The sequence below is a fragment of the Ciona robusta genome, chromosome 5 (assembly GCF_009617815.1).
Source record: "Ciona robusta chromosome 5, ASM961781v2".
Classification (NCBI taxonomy): domain Eukaryota; kingdom Metazoa; phylum Chordata; class Ascidiacea; order Phlebobranchia; family Cionidae; genus Ciona; species Ciona robusta.
Genome location: NC_143239.1, coordinates 5,160,944 through 5,183,937, shown reverse-complemented (window position 1 = coordinate 5,183,937; position 22,994 = coordinate 5,160,944). Strand labels below are relative to the sequence as shown.

Here is a 22,994-nt window from a genome sequence, read left to right as displayed (position 1 = left end):
CAGATAAAAATCGACTTATGAATGCATTCTGACAAACACCTTCATCCTTATAGAATGACTTTTCTGCTGAAAAAATGCCGACGCGGCGGCTGATCGTACTTTGACAATGTATTAAAATAGACGAGAAATAATACTGTTCAAATTTGCGAACATGAGCCGGGGCGACAACGGCTAAAAAAGCAACAAATATTTCGGACTTAAAAATATCAGCGAGCGGATAAAAGAATATTTCGCGATTTCTGTACAATAGGAATGTCTGTTTGATCCGCGGCAATAAAAATACGAAAATAATGAACATAGTTCGGATTAAATAACAAATCGACAGCGTTCGATATGACTGGATGCCGATTGTAATAAAAAAGCAGCTTGAACTCTTATGATGGTCAGTAAAAATCTGTAACTGTGTCGCACGGTCGGATTGCACCTATGAGACGAATGTTTCAATATGGAACTGGTCGCTTTAAATCCAAAGTGGCGCGGGAGCGGATTGCACCTAAACCGGTCTACCGACCAGCCGCTCCACTACCAGTACAGCTACGTGCCCGGCATTGCGCAGGAGGTCGACAGCGCGCTTGTGGGTGATTCCAACAAAGTCCGACCCGTTGACCTGAATGATAGAATTAAAGTAAAACTTTATTTTAAAATAGGTAAGAATAAATGTTAAAATTAATGTAACGTTTTTTGGGTCGCTTAATTTAGCAATATATGTCGCTATATAGACATAGACCGTTGTTAACTGTTTAAAACACGATCAAATTTAGACATTATGTGCAAAAGGTGTCCCATCTTACCCACACATCCACATCTTGCTAGCAAACATTTATCCCAAAACAATTTAACAATAAGTTAATATATCTTACCAGTAAAAGTTTATCTCCTGGTTGAACATGGCTGTCGGCTGAACCACCTGGCGCAACGTATGTGATAAATACACCATCGTCGTCGGGGCGGTATGGGTTACCACCTGCATCTATACCTCCCATGATGTGGAACCCAAACGTTGGATTTTTACGAACTGTGACGGTTACTATGTCGACGCCTGTGGGCTCCTCATGCCAGTGCCGACCAATTTCACCGGATAAGCTAAAAAAAGCAAATAAAAATATTTTACAAAAAACTAAATAAATATCTTTAAAATGCAAAACATGATTTAATTTTAAAATGTTCAGTCCGGAGCGTTTAACAGGGTGCTGAGGGAATATGCTTAAATCCTATGCCCTCTACAAGGACCTCACCCACATAGAATGGAATAAAATGGTCAAATCACCTCGGGTCACTTTCGTCATTATATTCGTCCATATAATGCGGGCGTTCTTGTTGTCTGGTGAAAGCCCTGTTATGCTGTGTGCGGTTCCCCCGTTCTAAGTGGTGGTGGTATCGATGGTGGTCTATTATGGTCGGTCTATGGTTGTATGTAAGACGGTCATCATACTGGTGTGTAGGTGGGGGTTGGTAGTAATGGTTGGTGTTAGCTTTACTGCTCTGTTGTGGTTGTCGGTTTTGATGGTAAGGTCGGAAGGCTGATGCAACACTGAAAAAAGGAGGTGGTCAAATTATAGTGCAATATAGTTAGAAATCCTTGCGTGGCGGAGTGTTTTTTGAATCGTTTTCTGTTTTTAACATATAACTGACAATGTAAAAAGGCTTTATTTGGTAAACATGTGCCATAACCTGTATTAAAATCAAAACACAATTTTTACCTTTCGTCTTCCTTTTCCCCGCTGTAAGCTCTTTGCAGGGAAGGCGATAACGGTGGTACATGCTCAGCGTAATCATCGTGGAACCCGTGAGGGGGCGGAGGGTACATCGGGTCCTCCTGCTCCTTCCACCTCGATGGAACAACGTATGTCGGATGTTTTTTGCTCCGCTGAGGACGCTGGGTCTTCGTCGGAGCCGGGATAACTCCGTATTGAGAGTTCCTGTCTTTAGGAGCCGGCGGGGCACGGTATGTATTTGGGTAATGTTGGGCGTATTCGGGGTATGGCTGGTTTCTGCTGGGAAGGTAGACGTAGTTCTGCGTGTTGTAACTCGGCTCAACGTAGCGTTGCGTCTGTTTAGGATTGTGCGGATTGTCCAGGATGGAGTCGTGAGAGTTCGAGCTTCTGATTTTCGAAGGTATAGGAGGGGGTACGTCGTATGTGTACATCTTGTCCATTCTGTAATATTGAACATTGTTTACAAATATATAAATGAAATACTTTAACAATGAAATGAATGCAACTGATTTATCTTGCGAGGCAGGCTAACGCTGGTAGTTGTAACACGGGTGTTCTGTTTCATACACCTTGTGCCCATCTACGAGTTACCGCGTGCGGAATTTTATAGGCGGTAATTTTTGGTGATGTTTCATTTTTTTGTAATTTATGGTCACAACTTATAAAAGGCTCATTTATTTGAGATATTTAGAGAAATAACTTACTTGGCGTTCAACACCGATTCATGAGAGCCAGTGGAACGTAACGGGTATGCTGCTTGTGGATCATGGATCAGATCATCTAAGTATTCTCCCTCGTCCTTTTTTTTCCTCCTTGAAGATGCTCTCATTTGATCCACGTATTCAACGTTCACATAATCGTGGTTTTGTTGCTGGGCTACACCAGGATAGGCACGTCGTAGTAAATGGTCTTCGTAGCTGGGTGGTGCTACTGTCTGGAACGTGCTGTGGCTCGGCAGCTGCGCATAGGGTATGTTTAAGGTAAAGAATTGTTTAAGATTTAGATGAAATGGGTAAGTTAAGAATAAAACAATAAAACAAGTGTATTGAAAAAATAAGGTAAAATTTAAAAATTTGAAAAAGGGTAAAATGAATAAATTTATAAAATAAGATATAATTTGTAAATTAAATATATATAAAATTTGAAACTTTAAATTTCAATACCTGCATTTGTTCTTTTGACACAGCAGCTACATTCCAATCAGAATGCCCGCTTAGCACAGGGGCGTAAGTGCCAGGTGCATTATACGGAATATCCATAGCGCTTTTTGGCCGGATTGCAACATCGTTTTGTTTTATAGACCCCGCCATTTCTGGGCCCGGAGTTCGGGTTCGTAAGAAACGACCTGAAGAACGGCGGCCTGGTTGTTTGGACTGCTGGGTGTTGGCAACTGAACGCACGAACACGTTTTCCTGCAACGAGCTGTCGCGCCGCATCTTTCTGTCCGTGCGCTGCCCGATTTCAGGGGCTGTGGTGGACCTTGATATGATTTGCTGAGGTTCAGGCTTTCGCTGGTTCACGCGGGGAGCTTCGCGGGCAAACGAGCGACGGACTTCAGAGTTTCTCGTCATCTCACGGTCTTTTAAACCCGCTGGGCCCGGAAACTGATTTTCTATGCTCCCACGTACAGGCAGTGAGTGTATGGCGCTAAGTTCGTTCTTCTCCAGACGTTTACGCTCGATATGCCGCAACAGTTGATGCCGCCAATCAACTGGCATTGGCGGTTTACGATAACCTTGTGTTGTTGCAACAGGAAAGTTCAGATTTCCTTGGAGGTCCCTGGCTTGCTGTTTGGTCATGGACAACTGTTGTTGAGCAGAGCCTGTAGATCTGTATGGAACGAAACCATGCTCGTCTCTTGGGGGTGGTGAAGCGGTCGATACTCCTATGATAAGTTGACCCAATTGTTCCTCTAAGGACTTCTTTCCGTCTGTCTCACTCGCTTCTGCTTTTTCCTCCGTGTCCGTGATGCTCTGGCTTCGTACGGAGCTCCTTTGGGTCGATCCCCGCCGCCCAAGATTAGGCCTGGAGGTATTTGCGTTCTGAGAACGCGAGTGATTAGAACCGGCAGAAGAATGTGGTCTCTGCGGGACTGGGTCGACTTGTCGGCCCGCGGAAACCGGCGTCGGAACTACGAGTTTTTCCTTCAGCCTAGCATGGATTGAACCAGACCTTGAAGTACGGTTTGTTCCTTGCTGTTCTTGTTGGTTGGTTTCAGGAGCAAACGTGTCTTCTGCAGTTAGATGCTCGAAAGGTGTTTGCTTACCGTGTGGGGATAACGCTCGTGGTACAGGGGACGTTATACGTGGTATGCTGGCCAAGGAAGTCACGCTAGATTGTGAAGCTCGTTTGGTGTAGCTCAGGGTAGGCGAACGGTCCTGCATCATTTTCTCTAAGCGATCGCGGAAATGTTTATGTTTTGTTGCTGCTAGCGCCTCCTCGAATTTCGACTTCCGTTGCCCGGAGCTTCGGCGGGTTTTTGGCGAAGCGAGTGGAGGCTCTTCGCGGGGTTTAGGGCTTCTTTCTTCCGAGGGTGACAAAGGGAATTCAGAATCATGGCGAGACGACTGGGGACTTAAATTGTGATCAGGGACTGATGGGACAACAGGGACAGTTGTAATAGAGCTTGGTTGGGATAACGACGATAAAGAACCACTTTTTATCTGACGATTGTTTTTCGGGGCTGGTTCTGGAGGTACGGGTCTAGCAGGGACAGGAAAACCGGACTCAAAGAATTTTTCAAATTTTTTAATGTTGTCTGAAACTTTGTTTTTAGAATCGTCGTTTTGTCGCGCGTTGTATTCGTTGCTGTAAGTAACAGTGGTTGGCGCGACCAAAGGTTTAGTATGGGGTGGGAAGAATGGCTGTATGGACACAGGTTCTGGCAGCTCACGAGGGCTTTTAGCGCTGAAATCGTGCTCTGCGGGTGCAGTGGTGTTCGTAGGGTTATCAGTCCTTACCAGCGCTAACCATCCTCGGTTGTTTCGCCTCACAGCGGTCGATTCGGCAAGTTTTATCGTCTTTACAGTAGTCGATTCGGCGCGCGTAGTTTTAGAGGTCTGTAAGTTATTCCCAAAATCCAGATGGTCGTCTTGTACATCAGGGATCGACTCTTGGCTCTCTACGTCGTTTCCAACACCTGAATCGTGGTCTGTGGTCGTCTCGCCAGAAGTAACAGAAGAAGACTTTCCTTCCACGGCAAAGGCAGGAGATAGAGTGTAAGTTTCATTCTCGACAGGACTTTGGTCGTTTGTTTCCAGTTTTGAAATCTCAGAAACAGGTAGGTTTTCTAAATCTTTCCTACATCTAAGTCCGGCGTCTGTTAGACCGTTAATAGAAAGATCCCTGTTATGCTGTGTGATCTCTTCTAAAGTCTGTGTAGTATCCTGGTTTTCCATGGGTTTTAAAACATCAGACTCGCCTTCGCTATCCATATACGGGATACTGCTAAAACTGACCAAGTTGGTTTGGACGTCCGGTACACTAACTGCTGTGTCTGTTGCTGCGCTCTGCGGCTCAGGTTCCGCCTTATGCGCTCGGTCGAGCTCAGAAGCAACTGCGGTCGTCGTTGCGTGTAATTCCTGCGTACGGTCCGCATGTAATTGCATTAGCTCAGCCGGGCTTGGTTCGTTTTGTGACACGGCGTGGTTACGCTTGGCAAGCTGTTCCAGTCGATTTAAAAGATTCCGGGCGCTTGTGAAGGCGTTTTCTGACGGGTCAACGTCTTTGCTGTGATCGGTATTTGACTCTGTATTTATAGTGGGTTCGATCTTCACAGGACTGTGTATGTGGATGTTGCGATCATCTTGAGTGGGTCCTCCGACCGTGGATGTGGAGTCTAAGGTCGTCAAGGAGGAAGAGGTTGATCCACCTTTTTTAAGGAGTCGGGAGGGAAGAGGAAGGCGGGATGATGTTGTTGACTTGCTGTCGACAAACTGTTCCGGAGGATCCGTCACCAACGGGAGGTTGGAGTGGGAGGTCCAGGTCCGGATGGATTGGGAAGACTGAACGTCTAACTTCCCTGCATCAGAGGTGAGAAGTTCAGTAATCTTCTTTGTAGTGAGCCTCATGTTCCCTGCCTCTTCCCGGAGGACAACTGAAGACGGAGTACTGGAGAACTCGCTGTCCTGATCTGAGTGAGAGAGCTGGGGATCGCTCTCGGACTCCAGGAAGCTCTTCCCGGGTCCTCCGGACTTGTCAGTGGTCACACGAAGGATGTTAGCAGTCTTCAGCATGGGCCTCGTGTCCCCAAACTCCGGAAATCGGTCTTTACCATCCGGGACCACAGATAGGTTGGTGTGTGAATGACCAGATGGAATGAGGACTGAAAAAGGGTCGTCTACTTCCATGCTCTCATCTGAAACAATTATTTCGTTTTAAAATTAAAAAAATTGGTTAAACATAAAAAAACAACATCCTGGTTTTAAAACACACATGAAAAAATGAACTGGTTTTAAAAAACAAAGTTATCTATTTACTTGTGGTTGAGAGTTCGTTATCCGTTTCTTCGTTCTTCTGCATGTCACCATACTTTATAACCAGGTCCACAGCCCTGTATAACAATATATATATATTATGATGTACATTGTTAGTTTACAGATGTGCTATAAGTGCGAAATAAACTTCCAGCAAATGTATTTTCGTCGGTATTTTAAGATCAGAAAATAAACGATTGCAAAGAAGATTTCTTTAGCACATAAAGTAAATACTAAATATAGTTGTTCTAAGTTACTACCGGTATGTGGGCACCCACAAACGGGCAAAAATTGCCCAGATTTAAAAGCAGGCCACAATTTCGGTAAATAATACATATTAGCTTTCTGTGAAGCTAATATAGTGATGTTACAGCTGGGAATAATAGATTATAGTCACTATTACGTCAATGGTTTATGACGCGGTGCTGTGGAATTCAATGACGAATAGACGGACGGTTTATACGCACGAATCTGTCACCGACTTTTAATAAAAAAAAACATTTTATTGCAACATTAATGATCTAGTTATAGCTATAAGTGTGAGAAGTACAAAAAATAAATAAAATGACCCACAAAGTTACACGCGAAGTTACTCGTAAACGGGCAAGAGGTAAGTGAAACAGAACACCCGTATAATATTATAACAACTATCGTTGCCCTGCAAAACAATTTTAAAAATATAAAATAATCCTATAAAAGACGGGGTTTTAGAAAAGGGAATAAGTTTCCGTAAGAACGCCCACACACACGCCCATAATTGACACCCATACCTGCTCCGTTCTTTATTTTCAATCTGTTCCTCGTCTTTTTGCTCTTCCATTTCTTCCACCTCGTCTTCTAGCATCTGGACATCGGTGCTATACGTGATTGCGTCCATGTTAAATACTACGTGTGTGTTGCCACGTTCACGTCGTGCGTAAGCCTCAAGGTCGTCGTCATCAGCTGCGTCATTTGCGTAACCTTCACCGCTCTCGTCAAAGAGAATCGTCTTTGCCCGACTCGTTTCTAGAGTAATATGTATAAAGTAAATCATTAACCTCAAAGTAACATACATGGTAACTCGTAAACTGGCACGGGGTGTATGAAACAGAACACATGTGTTTTAACGACCGTCGTTTTCCAGCCACACAAGAATAAAGCAAGTTACTGTTATTCAAATGAACTTTGCAAGAAATTAACGAGTGATGGTGATTTTTTGGATTCTTAAGCGGACATAAGTGTAAGAAGCAGAGCACTGGTATAACTGTCCTTTTACCAAATCAATTACATCAATTGATTCATTTACCACGACTATCGTTGCCTCGAATCAAGTTACCTACATTTATTCACTCACACAAAACACAGGATGCGGAATCTAACTTTAGCCGACTTTCATGATTTTTTTGTTAAAATTATTTCAGATTATTTTAGATCTGTTTTTAAAAAACAGCAACTTTTGTAGATCAGTAGCTTACCTTTATCTTGCTGTGGGAATAGGACGTTGGTAAGAATCCGCCGTCCATTATCAGGGCATAGTTCAGCGTGGAGGGGAACGTTAGGTTTCGATTGGTTAGAGCTTACCCATAGAGCGTGAAGCTTCGTTAGTTTGATCATCGTAATTGGAAGATACGGGAGCCTGTAATATATTTGGATGTGTATGGTTTGGCTTTTAGGTTGTTAAAATTGTCAGCCATACATTTTAAAAAGCCAAAAAAATTATCACCTATAGAGTTACATTATGTAGTAACTTGTAAGCGGGTTTGTGCAACAGAACACAAGTATAATAAGAACTGTCGTTGCACGGCATTTGCGAATATTACAGCTATCGTTTTAATTTTAACAGAATACTTTGGGTCCCCTCAGTAAAGGAAACTTCAGCCAAAAATCGGTGAACGATTCATTCAAACAAAATCAGAAAAAAAAGTCAAAAATCGGTGAAATGGAAACTGACAATTGATGGTATACACAAATGTTCCGCTTCAACAATGAGCGAAAATAAAACCGGAAAACGAAAGTCTGGCAACCAATACACAGGTAATGGTTTGAACTACAGGCGTGAAGTCCCAATTGGATTTTCTGCGGTTTTGTTTTGAGCTGAGACCTAAACACGTATGTAGGCTATTCACAGTATATTCTTGGTTGCGTAAACCATAATTTGTGGGTGACTTTTAAATGAAGTTTCGTGAGAAATATTGCGGGTCTGTTTTGAACTAAAAGCGAAGCAACGAATTTTCGACATGTATACGTTTTAATTTTTTCGTTACTTTTAACTATTTGTTATCTAAATTTATTTGTTTTGTTTTTTCAAAAATACTTAAAAATGTGGGGGAGGGAAGAAAGGGATTAAGTTTCGTGGAACAAAGAGAAAAGTAGTCAATTCTCTACGATCGAAATAGAATCTCTTCAATTAAGCGTACGTGCGGTCGATTCTATAATTGCCCCACCGATGTGCAAATGAAAATCGAAGACGAAAACAACAGATCTTCAATTATAGGCCACCGGAAAACCAAAAATAGGCGAGAAAATAACATGACAAAATACGAAAAATACAACTAATTTTCCGTAAAGGATAATCGATAGTCAATACAAGTAACGAACGTAGAAGCAATAAAAACAATAACATACAATACTGAAACTTCTATGCAGTTTAAGTACAGCAGGTTAGCGTAAAATAGACGCTGTTTTTATTCTCTTTTATCGTCCCATTTGGTAGTAAAGTTTTTTTTTAATTTTTGTAATGTAGATAATGTACTATACAACTGACTCACCTATTTTGACACAGGTTCAACACGCATAGGTTGACCAAGTCACCGAGTGAATCTGGCAACTGTTCAATGTTGTTTCTACTCAACTGTAATATATTGAGTTGTGTGCATGAACCAAGTTCGGCTGGTACCTCGTATATGTTGTTGTCGTCCAATAATAAAGTTTTTAACGATCTATAAAGTAATTGAAGGGGTGATTAATTTTGATAGAATTTCTATGCATGTTTGGGCGCGTGTAACACGGCATGTTGTGCTCACTGTTGATCTAGATTATGAAGTATTGTGTGGTAAGATGGATAGTGGATACTGTCAGCACAAAATATCTCATATTTCATATTCGTTTTTTTCAACAAATTATAACATTTATAAGTAATAATTTGGACAATGAAATGAAGTTTAATGGCCACAAAATAACTTCGCATTACAAACTAAATGGTCATTGTCCGTTTTCTCTTATGGGGAAAGACAGAGGATTATTTATTTCGATTTTCGATTCGTTAAAAATCGATTTACTGTCTTTAGGATTGATTAGGATGTAAAGCAACGTAGTAAAACAAAACTCTTTGTGCAAATAGTAGGTTGGGGTAAGATGGTACATGTTTCAATCACTTTTATCAACCTATTTTTTGTAGTAAAACACAATATTTACAAAATGATAAAAGCGTATTTAAAAATAGCGCTGTTAATTGTTAAAAACAATCAAGAAATTATGTTATAACGGTACTCATCTTGCCCCACAGTACTATATATATAAAAAAATACTTATACAAACCAAAATGGTCGCAAATTTGGCATACCTCAGATTTCCAATGGACGTGGGTAGGATGTCCAACTTGTTATGTGTTATATCCAGTTCCTCTAACATTGTAAGCTTTCCCATGCTTTCGGGTAGTGTGGTGAGCTGGTTCATTTCAAGGTTAAGAATGTTCAATTGCCGAAGAAAGCCTGTGGTGTAACGGTATGGTGTTAAAGGGAAAACAAATTCGGACATTTTTGTACTCAGTATATTATAAAGTATATATTTACAAATTTGCTCCAAAAAAGTATTCGGTTATATGGAGTAACCCATGTACAATTCGAAAGGATTTTTTTTATGAATTCCGATCGAGATTCCCCGAAAAACAGCATGTTGTTGGGAAGGGTAAGATGGAATATCTTTAGTACATGATCTCCCATATATTACCAAAAGAACGTGAAGGGAGAATGAAAATATTTACCATGTTACCTCCGCCCTACTATACCATGGCACTGGTTTATGAAATAAAACTGTTGTCGTTTAAAACTGACTTACCGATCGTGTCGGGCAAGTAACCCAAGCTATTCTCAGAAAGCAAAAGATCTTTCAAGCATTCTAGGTTGCCAATCTGGCTGGGAATGGATTCAAGAAAGTTCCGACTAAGATCGAGGTATGTGAGTTTGGTGAGGTCGCCGATGGAAGTGGGGACTCTGTTCAGTTCGTTACAATCCAACCATAGCTCGGTTAAGTTCGTCAACTCGCATATAACGTCTGGCTGCATTGAATAATGAATAAAAAAGGTAAAGAATAGGTGGCAAGGTAAGAAAAATGAATCGGTGTATCTTTTTGTCTCTTGCGTGGCGGGACAAAGCCAGTCGTTATAATACGGGCGTTATGTTTCATACACCTCGTGTCAGCCTTAGAGTTACCATGTATGTAACGTTGTGAATAATTGATTTGTTGCGGGAAGGGATTTATTTACTTTTTGTGTAATGTATGTTGGCAATTTGAACTGGTTTGGAGAAGTTAACAAGTAAGTCTTTCCCGAGTGCACACAAGCCCACAATGGTAGCAACGTTAAGCCTCGAACCCTTAACTCCGGGCTACAGGCATGCGCTAACCACTTTGCCACTGGGTCCAGGTTAAGAGGCGATCATGAAAAAATAACACCGTGTAAGAATAAAACTCACCCATTCCTGGAAAACATTTCCACCAAGATCGAGCCGTGAAAGCAAAGTGAGTCGTCGCATTGACTTTGGAAGTATTTGAAGCTGGTTGTCCCGTAGCTCTAGTACCCGGAGTTGCGACATGCGGCCGAAATTAGCGGGCAGAAAGTCAAAGAAGCAATCGTTCATGTAGAGTTCACGGAGACTCATGAGCTGCGTGAAGCCTTCTGACAACCTGTGAAGCAATTCGGTTTAATAGATTGAATTTTACTTCTAGTCTAATTATAAAAATAAGTAATACCATGATGAAGTCTTGCCAAATGGCAGACGAAACGCTGGGATGTTTTTTATAGCAGATGAGACAAAAAATACTGTATTTTACATGATGTCGGGTAGCAAAAACGAGATGTTATTGCCAGAAGATCTGTTTCTAGCTTATAAGTAAGAACTTTTAAAACAATTATAAATAATAACTATAGTGTAATCAATACATGTGCTTAAATAATTTATTTTAGAGTCTAAAACCATTTTTTATAGAAAACATTATTTCGACTTTGAGCTGGATGCACAAATATTTCAAGTGTATTTTAACTGTTACATTTAATCGAAATTTGAATTAAGTACAATGGTAAACGAGACCGCAGATGTAATGTAATATATAAGAAACGGCCGTTGCTTATTTAGATCGACATAAATTCGATCTGCAGTAAGACACTGTCCGAATGAAACCCTAAATAATGCATGCGTTTGTAACGACTAACGATGTCTATGTTTTACCAGAATATAGGAAATTCGGAATTTTGTTGGTGTATAAACTGTTTGTTAAATAACTGTACGAGATGTTTTAGTCAAGGAATAAAGCGACCGATTGAAACATTTATTTAGTTTTGTGCATGGACTGCTAGACATATAGCAGGGAGGCGGGTGGGGGAATATGGGACACCTTTTCATTTTATTTTCTCGTTCCATGTAGTTGTAAACGAAGTACATTCAAACAATTATAAAACCGTATCCTCACAACTCCAATACAGTGTTGATAAAAGTTTAAAACACGATCAGGAATTTTCAATATTAAATGTTAAAGATATCCCATCTTTCCCCACATTACTATACGTTAAATAACTGTACGCAATGGTTTTAGTCAAGAAAAAGGCGATCGATTAAGGCATTCATTTAGTTTCGTATGTGGAAAGACAAAAGTCAACTTATAAAACCGAAATGGCAATGACAGGTATGAGGTACCCTTGAGTGAATTTAAATCACGTCCTTAAGACTGTGTGTGTCATACAGCGGCGTCGATATTAAAAAGACAGCGCTTTAATATCTGTAAGCGGATTTAGGGCGCAAATACGGTCATAGTCCACACTTGATTGACACTTTAGTCTGTATTATGTTGCATATTAAATAACATGTTGTATAAGCGTGTAGAGGCTTATGACGACACACGTATAAATATAGCGAGCAAACAGTATATTGATGTATATGTTTGATATGGGTTATTATGTGTATACCAAGGGTGGTACCATTATAAGGTACAGTTACCTCGCCCTGTCATTTCATACACCACTAACTACGCTTAACAAGCTAACTGCCAAGTTGACTTGTTTAAAAATTTAAATTGAAACTGAAAATACGAGGTTAGAAATGGATGTCTTGTGACTGTTTGTACTAAAACTACAAGATTAGAAATGTGACTCTTTCGTTATCAAAGTAAGAATAACTACATAGTTCACTTTTTTCAACCCTTTTAACTTTTGAGCAGGACTTAATTGAATTTTGAAAGCAGCTAGACAAAAATTTTCTTTGGAGGGTTAGTGCAGTATGATATTATCTTTAAACCCATATAGTACTGCGGGGTAAAATGGAACACGGTTAGCACTAAAATCCCACATTTCCTGAAGGTGTTTTAATCAATTCACAGCGCTTTGAATGAGCTGCGAGGCTACAGTTGTTAAATTCTATAAATGTTCTTTGTTTACTACCAAATTGTAGGAGAAAAAATATAAACTATTCCACTGTAGTATGTTCAGTGTTTGATAACGTTTTTATAATAGCAACTTACCGTTCCACTGGGTTAACACTGGCGTCTAACACATGCAGGTTTTTGCAGCATCGTATACATTCTGGAACGTCTTCAATTACTAGAAAATAAAACTGGAGAAATTAGTTTGATTTATTGCAAAAAAAGGTTATAAAGAATGACATTTGCAAACGGATGTGACTCGTATAGACCGTTGTTAATTGTTTAAGGTACGATCAGAATATTTGGATAATATGTGCTAAAGGTCTCCCGTCTTCTCCACCCTTACTATCTACTGCCAATTTAGCAATGGCTGCTTAGACCTGTTGTCGTAGATAATACCAACACGGCAGCTCAAATCGGCGGTGTCTTTAAACTGGCCACTTACGTAGATAAGGGGACGAACGCTACTTACCATTCTTGCTTATGTCCAAGTGGTTAAGATTCACCAAGCTTGCAAGTGAAGCGGGTAGAACACTAATGTCGTTGTCGCTCACTGATAAGTAGCGCAAGTTCTGGCAAGTGAATAACTCCTGTTGGAAAACGCAGCTTGAATTAGACAAGTCAAAAAATGAAAAATCTTTTACACAACAACTGCTATTTTGTCGCTATATCCTGTATTTTTGTTTCAAATATTTCTAATTCTTCGCTACCGTAGTAGAAGTAACAAATAAAATTATTATTGTTATTGTAAAATTGTTGAGATATATAAGAACGTTTCCTGTCTTAGTTTTGAAAACATACAGTTTGTTAAACTACATGTGCTATGACGCTATAAGCGTTTTATATATGTCTGCGTATATGTACGAACATTAACAATGTAAAAACAGCAAGTATTTCAAATACCTTTAACAGATAATAAAAATATGTACAATTTCAAGGACTAAAATTATGTTAATATAAAACACAAAAGTAATAATAAAGCGTTTGTTATTGCAGGCACTAGGCAGACTGGTTTGCAGGCGGGTGTCTGAGAATTTTTTAATAGATTTATTACTGCCGACGCTGTGGTAGCAATTTTCAGGTTTTATTTGTTTTCTTTTCGCTTATTTATAACATTGCTCTCCTCTAAGTTCAAGAGAAATTCCGGGTTACTAAACCAAAGACAGACAAAATATGGGAAGTGTGAATGAATGAAACTTGTTTTATCCACGTGTGGCAGGCCATGACAGTCATTATAAGTTATAACAAAGTTACAAGGGTGTTCTGTTTCATACACCTCGTGCCCGCTTACAAGTTACTACGTTTGTAACTTTGTTGGTGAAGTTTTGAAGGTTTTTTTCTTATTGCATGGCTGGTAATTGATACAAGTAAACAAGTCCAGTGAATTCTTACCTTTGGCAGCTCTGTAATTGTGTTCGATTCCAGTAAGAGTTTGGTTAATGTTGCGGAATACGACCAAATTTCCGCAGGGACCTCTTTAAGATTAGTACTGCAGTAATCCAGTTCGGTTACCTGGTCGGCAGAATCTTCGGAATGGCAAAGGCATTGGCCTGTAACGGTACAGTGAGTGTGTGGTCTTGGTAAATACGACCACAGTGTTATTCAATACCGAGATCGTTTTTTGGCGATTACGCACAGAAATACAATTGTGAAAAGTGATTCATCTTTAAGTACGATTACGGAGTTAAATGATTCATGGTTTAAAACTTACCGAAAAAATCCTTTGCTCTGTTCATGGCAGGGCTATCCAAATTGCTGTCTTCAATTATACCGGAACATATATCACATTTCGTAAATCCAGGGTTATTATTGGGTAGCTCCTTGTTGCTGGTATGGGATACGTCGTTAGAGCTGGTGGCCTCCTTACGGGTATCACACGATAATGTGTTGTTGCTGTTATTGTCGTTTAGCTGCTGCAATGAGTCTGGTTTGCTAGGAGGACGTATTAAATCAACGTGTGTTGCTTTTGGGTGTAATTTATCCTCGCTTTTGTTTTCCCGTAAGCGGCCTGGAAAAATTAGAGGAAACAAGTCTCTTTCAATGTCACCTGTGCCGCTCTCTGAAACGGTACGGAATGAGGGATTTTTCGCAGAATGGCGAGCTGTTGCTTCGGTTATTTTATTATAGAGGTTTTCCACCACGTCACTGCCTATAGTGCTGCCGTCCTCACTGTCTATAGAAGATATAAAGCTGCTGCTTAGACTGCTTGTGCTTCTCACCGTACTCTCATCGTCTTCTTTTCGACGGTTGCGCCGTTCCGCAGCCGCAGAGCGCACGTAATCGAGGCTCACGTAGTCTAAGCGGACCGCGGAGACGGAATCTGTAGCGCTTGGGGAAGAAACACTTTCCTTGTCAAGAGTAGACGACGATTCAAAGGACTGTAAGCGGGGAACTTGAAGCGGGTCTAACTTCCCAGGGCTGGAGGACAGTAGGTTGGTGGTGGCTGGTGAAAGTATAGCACTCTCAACGTATCCACTTAGGTTAGAGACGCTCGTACGTCCAGATTTCGGCTCCTCGGTGTCAAAATTAGGGTTTTCCGTTTCAAGTCGAGTTCGTTTCGCGAAAACTTGGTCGGAAACGTTTGAAATTGAACCATTGGTTAAATGATCGAGCGCCGGACTTGATGTTTGAGGGGTTTGAGACTCCCTGATTACCGAATCCTCGTGCTCGGCGTTGAGGACTTTCGTGTGGTTACTGAGAGCACTCGAGTCAGTTTGAGCAGGGGTCTTGTCTCGGGTTAGGTCGTCCTGCTGTACACCCGACCTCAGAGATACAGAACTCACTTGTAGGCCTTTAGAAGCGGGTGAGGAAAGATTCGAATCCGGTAGCGACAAAGTGCTGACGCTGCTGGGACTGTAACCGGTCGCGCTGCTGCTCGACCAACTGCTGCTGCTGGTGCTAGCAACGCTTCTGTACTTTTGCGGCGAGTTTTTTGAGTTCGGTTTGGGTGGTAACTCCGTCGGCTTGGGCGGTGCCTTTCTTTTCTGTTTTCCGCCAGAACTGCTTTTGTTCGCAGCGCTCTTACTCGATGTCTTCTCGTCGGCTGTACCTGATAAAATAACAAACTTAGCCACCGTGTTACACAGAAGAACTAAACCTTTGCGACTGCTGAGCACACAATGGCTGAACCGACTCAGCCTTAACGCGCTTACGATCGAACGGCGCAAATCGTATTAAAAAGAAAGTCATTCTCAGACAGCCCTAGACGAGCTAATGCTTAAAAGTCGATGACATTAGCTCGTTACTTTGCACCGTAGTCACTGTCGGACTCGTTTAAATTGATCTGGCAGCAAAAGCGTCCGTGCCCTGCGCCCCTTTGCCAGTCCCAGTCTACTAAGGCTTAATATCGATTCGCAAAGAGTCAATTGCGCTGCTAGCTTCACTTGCTTCTGTCGTTTTCCTGCGCAAACGTGGCATCGATCGCAATTCGGGTGACGAATAGAATAACAGTCAGGGAATCACGACGGGACGCTATTAATTTGACCCATGGGCATACCGCGGAGGCGGGTTCATTAAATTTACGATTTACTAGCCACGTTTTCGCGCTCGGGTGGCATACAAAGGCGGAAATAAGGCGAGGCAAGTAACAGATCACAGTAGTCGGTTATGGAGAAATGTTTAAGATTTGATCCCATATTTATTGGCTTTTGAGTTTATTAAGCATTCGAAATGTTTGCATGGAGGTATTGACGTATGTTACTTGTTTATCCAACAGCGAGTTATGTCGACGCTCTAGGGGACGCTATGTTATAACATGAAGTTTGTTTACTTACACCGAAACAGCATCTTAACTACGTATACAATAACATTCCAAACACGGGGCTTATAAAGCTCTGCACATGATTTGTCACGTGTTTGTATGGTGTGCAACAGTAGCTGTCATTACAAGACATTTAGGTTCAACTATATTGAATCGTGTTTTGTACATAAGCGTCTTAGTTAAATTAATACACCATCATATAACAGTACATACCTCAAGAGACATTTAAAATTTACTCTGTGTACTTAGAATGTAATGATTTATCTTACCAATAAACAGCCATGAAAAATAAACTCGTGAACAAGTTTAACCGTGCTTGTGTTTAAGGTCATTTATTACTCATTGTTTAAAACGTGTCCAACGACTTAACACGTTCCGAATTAAACTTTAATGGCGGTCACGGACACAGGTGAGATTTAAAACACGAACAAACCGTTTCCGCTTAATCGAACAGAGGTTAAATTAACATTAAATGGAGGCGTAAGGCTAGGCACTTGACGAACGGGAAACAGGCAAGATTTGGCTGTTTCCTGAGGAAATTATACATCTCAAATAATTAAACGCCGAGTCGAAACGGCCTAAGTGAACGATAAACAGTTCTTGTGTAGTAAATAAACAGCCAGTACTCTCTCAATACAGTTACAAAACAGCCTGGTACTATTAACGTTTAAGAGGGAACGAACCGGTATTGGATTTCGAATCCAGTCGAAGCAGACGCCGCAAATTCCAAGAACGCGGCATGGTAATCCTTGTGTGGGGGTGTATTCAATTTAAATCGTGGTTAAAGCATTCTTCAATGGCCAGATCTTTAGTTGACTACAACGCTATGGTTTCCTATTGGCCCAAGTCCAGTATTAAGACTCATAACGTACAACAACGATTTAAAACATTATTCATAAAATGGTAAAGTGCTCTATGGTGAAAGATGGATGGCTTATTAGTTGTTTGAAGACTTATGTTAATTATACAGCACTCAACTACTAGTACTAGATTGGTGTAAAAGTAAAGCTAATATATAAAATACATAACATACACTGCAAAATCCTACTAGATAAGCCTATAACTTGATTTCCCCATCTTTTGTTTAAATATTATTTTCGCTAATATAGTGTAACACTGATATAGTGCTAATGATGATGTATCTCAAGCTTACAAACTCAAGCCATTAACACAGCACGCCTACTCAAACATACACATGTGGCTAATACTACGCCCTTTCATCTAACTAACTTGTCACTGTCTGCCACATTTCCATTTCGTTTCTTATCGTTTTTCCTACAGACAAATCTAAGCTACGAGCCTCATTTCCTGTCCAGGCAAGTCGCGGAAAGGCGTAAAATATGCAGGACTAGATTTCGGTATGCGCCCTGTTTTCTACGCGGTACTGTACTACTTTACATGAAGCGAAACCTCGCTCGTTACGCACTGCTGCTTTGACGTTCGCCAGTGTACGAAGCTGGTCGTTATACAGTACGAAAGCAGTCGTTATCCCAACCACTTGTGCGCGCCGGCACAACTTTAAAACGCGACTCGTAGAACGAACGAATTCATAAACGCGAGATCGAGCACCGCACTCTAAGCGACGCTATGTCAACAAAGGGATTTCGTTCTTTTCTCTGCGTGTAGAATTCAGTGACTCGCACTCTCGTCTTGGTGTATATTTGACGCGTCTTGCTTATTAAGACGTTTTCCCTTGATTTCTCTGCTGTGGCTGCGCGCGCTTAGAAACCGACCACAAAATAGGAGGCATACATACACAACGTTATCACTTGTCTGTTTTCGGTGACGGCAATATAGATACCTTTACAGTCAACACGATGAAAGAAAGACTAAATCTAACAAAGCAAATAAGTACACAGAAATATGAAGCCTGTATCTTGCTAGACCAGCCAACTAGGTTGTTGAATGGACCAGCTTAGCTGTCAAACTAATTCTCATCCGAAAACAGACTGAAAGCTATAATCCAAGTTAACCGCAACTGAATTTGTCTGCCTGGCTGCCGATCAAACCCGCTTGGCAAAATTTAATCCCGAAAACAGCAACAAAGCTTTAACTGAACAAACGTGGCCTGATCCACTTTACGGTCGGCTAATCCTAAACAAGCCGTAACTTAACATTATACCGGAGCCTGGCTCTGAATTCTTAACTAGGTTGTCAAGTCCCATTACTCAATACAGGGTGCTTAGAAGTTCCCCTATGCCGCAACGTTAGCACGTATCTCACTCCAAAACCGCACCTTTCGAAAAGTGCAAGGCGCTTCCCTCGGGGCATTTTGACTTACGTGCGCCATCGCTTCGAGCGCTCGAGAATCTCGCGTGTGGGAAGCCCAAGCAAGGAAACGATACGCTGCGAGGCTAATGGCTGTGCGCTTTGCTGAGCGCTAGTAATACAAGTTACGCCGCTGAGATAATGAAGTGATTAGAGCGAGGGAGCAAATCACATCAGATTTCGGCACGGGCCTAATTGCCTCACAGTTCTAATCTGTTTGCTAATTAAAGGATCCCGTTGCGCATAAGGGCTAACATAATGTTATACCCAACTGCTCAGATTTCCCAGCCAATAATCGGCCACACATAAGAGAGTTATTAGGATACTACACAAACGCGTTATTTCAAAGCATATTTTCCAACTTTTAAAACTGAACTAATTTTAGCTTGGTCTGTCGTTTTGCTGCCAATTCCATTCTCCTCGCTGTTTTAATCAATCTGTTGTTTTTTTTTACTGCATTCGAAAATAAATAAATCTTTTATATATATATATATTTTAAACAATTTTTAAAAAGCACTCGTATATGAACTAGACCTCTTTTGCTCCTGACAATAGCTTTCATGTGATGTTTTAAAACAAGAACGTTTGTAGAATCTGTCAGCTCCGTCTTTGCGCTCGGCTGCCCATAAACAATGTGCTGGCTCACCAATTGCGTCGGTCCTACTTTCTGGTACTACCCTTTCTTTGCTTGGAAAGTTGCATTAACTTGTAAACACACTACAAGTCGACGATAGAAAGTTAATGGTTAAGTTACATTAGCCGTTCAACGTATATCATCACTGTGGACGTGGTTTACGCGTTAAAGCGTCAGAGAACACATTTTTAAAATTCTTTTTAAATCAAACATTCAAACAGTAGGGTACGTTGTAAAACGCGGTGGGTTAATTATTTTTCGATTTGCAAAACAATATTTCTAAGTTTACGAGAATTGCAATGAGAAACAGTCGTGTAGCAGTGTAGTAAAATGTGTATTTGAAATACAGAGTAATTAAACAGCCACTCTTGCCAATATTGCCTGTTCCCTTTAATCAACTCGAAACACGGACTTTAATAGTCGTACTACTCAATAGGAGGAACCAGTTTTAGAACCTTTGAACAAGTTCATGGCCCAGAAACAACACTCACAACGGCAGACACCCCACAGTGCTGTCTCGTTGAGGCTTATTGCGACCGATGAGCTTTTGAGTAGAGGCCCTTCGCCGTCAAGCAGCGTTTTTATTTGCTGTGGAGGGTCTAGAACTATAGAAATTCAAAGGGAATCGCCGCGCGGACGCGAGTTCACGGTCGGTTGCGCAGCTTTTCGATTACAGTCGTGGGATCTTCGGCGTGTCGTACTGAATCGTATGGACGGGTGACAGGATTATGGCATTTTGAGAAAGAGCACAACTGCGGCGAAGCTGAATTCATGTTCACCAGACGGGGAAATGGGTCGACGAGTGAACGACACGGTCCAACGGCTACGGCGACTTTTAAATCACGAAGCAGACTCGTTTAAAAAAACGGATATTTTTAAACCATTTTCAATACAAACATGGCAGTCCATATGCAAAGCTCGATTTTTTACCCGAAACTATTTTTTCGGAAAAAATACCTTTTGACATCCATATAAATGGTTTTAGTTTTTAAACCAAAACGTATTAGACGCGCTGCCAAGTTTTAAAGTTTGTAATAAAATTGACTAAAAAACATGAAATAAACGCTTCGCATATATTTTTTTTAAATACGTGAAAGCGACTGCGATTAAAATCAATTAAAGTATTAGAGCACCTGGAACGGATTATAACAGTTATGTGGTTTTCGTTTCTACATAAGCCATATACTTCAATTTACAATCAATATAGTATAGCAAACACAGTACCGATTTAAGTATGTGTAAATATATATATTAGCGTGGGAGAAGATGGGACATCTTTTCATTCCTTTTTTCGTCCCATTTTATATTTAACAAAGAACATGTATGAAAATATGAAACCGTATGCTCACGACTCCCATAGACCGTTATTAATTGTTTAAAACATGATCAGTGTATTTGGATATTATGCGCTAAAGCCTAAAGGTATCTCATCTTACCCCACAGAACTATAATATCTTTATTTCCTTACCATTTGTTGAATTCGTTGTCACAGTAAGTATTTCCATCTTTATATGTTGATGTAATCCAATTTTCGTTAAATCCAAGTCAACTAACAAAAGTCCGATTTAAGTATTGTTATTCAATAGACTCAAAAAGCCATAGGCGCAGTTTCTTCAATACGTACAGAATCCTCAAGTAACTGAGCCTAAGTTTCTAAATATACACAAAACAAGTTAAATTAGTTCTGTAATTACAATCAATTGGATCCGTATTCAAAACTCTTGAGGTAGTGCTATAAATAGAGCATAGGCTAAAGTTAAAAGAGCATATCCGTATAGCCTTTATAAAGGTGAGCTACAGTTGCATTTTGACTGGGAATGGTATGCATGACTTCACTGAGGCGTAACGTTAAAAGGGGTAGAATGTCTTGTAAACGTATGAAACAGGCAAAACGTAAACGTAACCTGCGAAAAGCTATCTCACAAATCCGTCGCTTGACTTCAAACTATATGAAGCGAAACAGCCGCACAACTGTGAGCCCTTACTCAAAGATTAAAGCGTCTGGCTAAACAAGAACGTCATCGCCGCAAAATGTACTCTGATAAGGCGTCATGAACTCATAGTTTATTTTATATTAATCATTATTAGTGGTCTGGAACTTCACTACCCAAGCAAACATTAAATAAGAAACTAGACGACCTAAAAGTACCTAATGACTTATTTTGACATCCCGCGCGTCTGGCTACGATTTTATACACTCGTCACTCACGTGAAAAACACTATTTTTCTTCCCTATAGTCTATCGGTTGGTACAATGGTGAGGCACACCGATCCGAAACGGATAATACAATAGTACAGTTACGTCACCCATTCATGCTATAACGTTCTGTTTGCTGGAATTAAAGCACCGTCTTGCCTACAAAGTAAGTCGTATCTTGAAACAGAACACTGCGGACTGTGTACAGCGAAAGGCAGCTTTGAAAATGCCCTTGCACAACGCCCTCTAAACTGATAGTCGGTCTACGTTCTGTAGGTGATTATATACGAACAAAGATAATACTGTACCAGTCAAACATCAATAACAAATGAAAATGTACTGTCAGCTAAGCTTTTGTGGAATGAAATCTGACTGCAATCTCACAGCCAATGCTGTGCGGGATACACCGCATCATTTTATATTTATTGATCAAGAACAGAACAACCTGACTGATGAATTGAAAACCAAAATGAAAATGCATTCTGACTCAAAAGCTTAACTGTAAACCCAAACACAGACATTCTGCTTGATTATCAGTCTCCTAGCACTCACGCAGCCAGCTAAAAACGAAGCATTACCTCGACTATTTGGCAAGGAGTGATAAGTAATAAGTATGCGAAAAGTAATCCACAAAAACGTCGTATGCCTGAAGGCTCAAGTCTTGGCTAAACTAATAACCGGCTCGAAGTTTCAAAACAATAAAATCGAGTATAGGCTTGAAATAGCCGAGGAGCAATTGTTGCGACACAAAAGACCTAACAAATGCCTATACTCTTAACTGTCTGGCCTATCACCTGACCACTCGACTGAAAACTGTATTGGGTAAATCGATAGTTCTAGCAGCTTTCAACGCTATTACTGCGACGGAATAGAAAGATAGTTGCGAACTTGAAGTATAGGAACTGACTTCGGGTTTCATTTTGGTCGCATTGGTTACACATCTGCCTGGCTGGCTGACTAGAAAAAACAGTATAGATCAAAAGACTACAATAACACACTTTATAATTGTACCAATACAAAGTTATATGAACTGTTGGAAACCCCGTATTTTCATTTAACAAGCAATAAACGTAAAATTGTTTGACAGCAAAAAAGTAATACCATTTTAACACAGCGGAGGGCCTTACTGTTTATAAAATAACATCAAATTCTAACAGTGCAAGCTAAAAACCCATATGCCATATCTATTAATCTGTGTCACCGGCTTATAATAACTTGTACGGTTATAGTTCATCTTGCCTTTGGCATTTTTTACCAATTTGTTTTTCTTCAAGCTACTGTATGCAGGAAACCTAAATAAGATTCAAACCGATTACAGTAAATGACCCGTGTACAA

General features: G+C 40.6%; 1 protein-coding gene across 2 annotated transcripts; it reads right to left on the bottom strand.

The window, feature by feature from the left end:
• Window positions 1-90: 90 nt before the first annotated feature.
• On the bottom strand, window positions 91-21,138 carry LOC149735887 (uncharacterized). 2 transcript variants are annotated; one of them, XM_089879194.1, is made up of 18 exons: window positions 20,930-21,138; window positions 14,511-15,848; window positions 14,192-14,349; window positions 13,272-13,389; window positions 12,899-12,977; window positions 10,861-11,071; window positions 10,226-10,445; window positions 9,732-9,879; window positions 8,938-9,108; window positions 7,645-7,805; window positions 6,961-7,195; window positions 6,194-6,267; window positions 2,879-6,072; window positions 2,420-2,673; window positions 1,701-2,156; window positions 1,268-1,531; window positions 861-1,083; window positions 91-607 (listed from the first exon to the last, which is right to left on the bottom strand). In XM_089879194.1, the coding sequence occupies exons 1-18, from the start codon at window positions 20,964-20,966 to the stop codon at window positions 494-496; spliced, it is 7,455 nt and encodes a 2,484-aa protein (XP_089735320.1). In that variant the 5' UTR covers window positions 20,967-21,138; the 3' UTR covers window positions 91-493. The 2 variants fall into 2 exon arrangements, with proteins under 2 accessions (XP_089735320.1, XP_089735319.1); XM_089879193.1 differs by lacking the exon at window positions 20,930-21,138 and adding an exon at window positions 17,243-19,253.
• Window positions 21,139-22,994: the final 1,856 nt, after the last annotated feature.

Excerpts from the sequence above, each read along its gene's own strand:
- LOC149735887 (XM_089879193.1), bottom strand. The coding sequence starts at position 17,300 with ATGCCGCGTTCTTGGAATTTGCGGCGTCTGCTTCGACTGGATTCGAAA. Across the intron at positions 7,806-8,937 it reads TTGAACCTGTGTCAAAATAG|GCTCCCGTATCTTCCAATTA; the intron begins GTGAGTCAGTTG and ends AATATATTACAG. Across the intron at positions 6,073-6,193 it reads TAACGAACTCTCAACCACAA|ATGAGAGCATGGAAGTAGAC; the intron begins GTAAATAGATAA and ends TAATTGTTTCAG.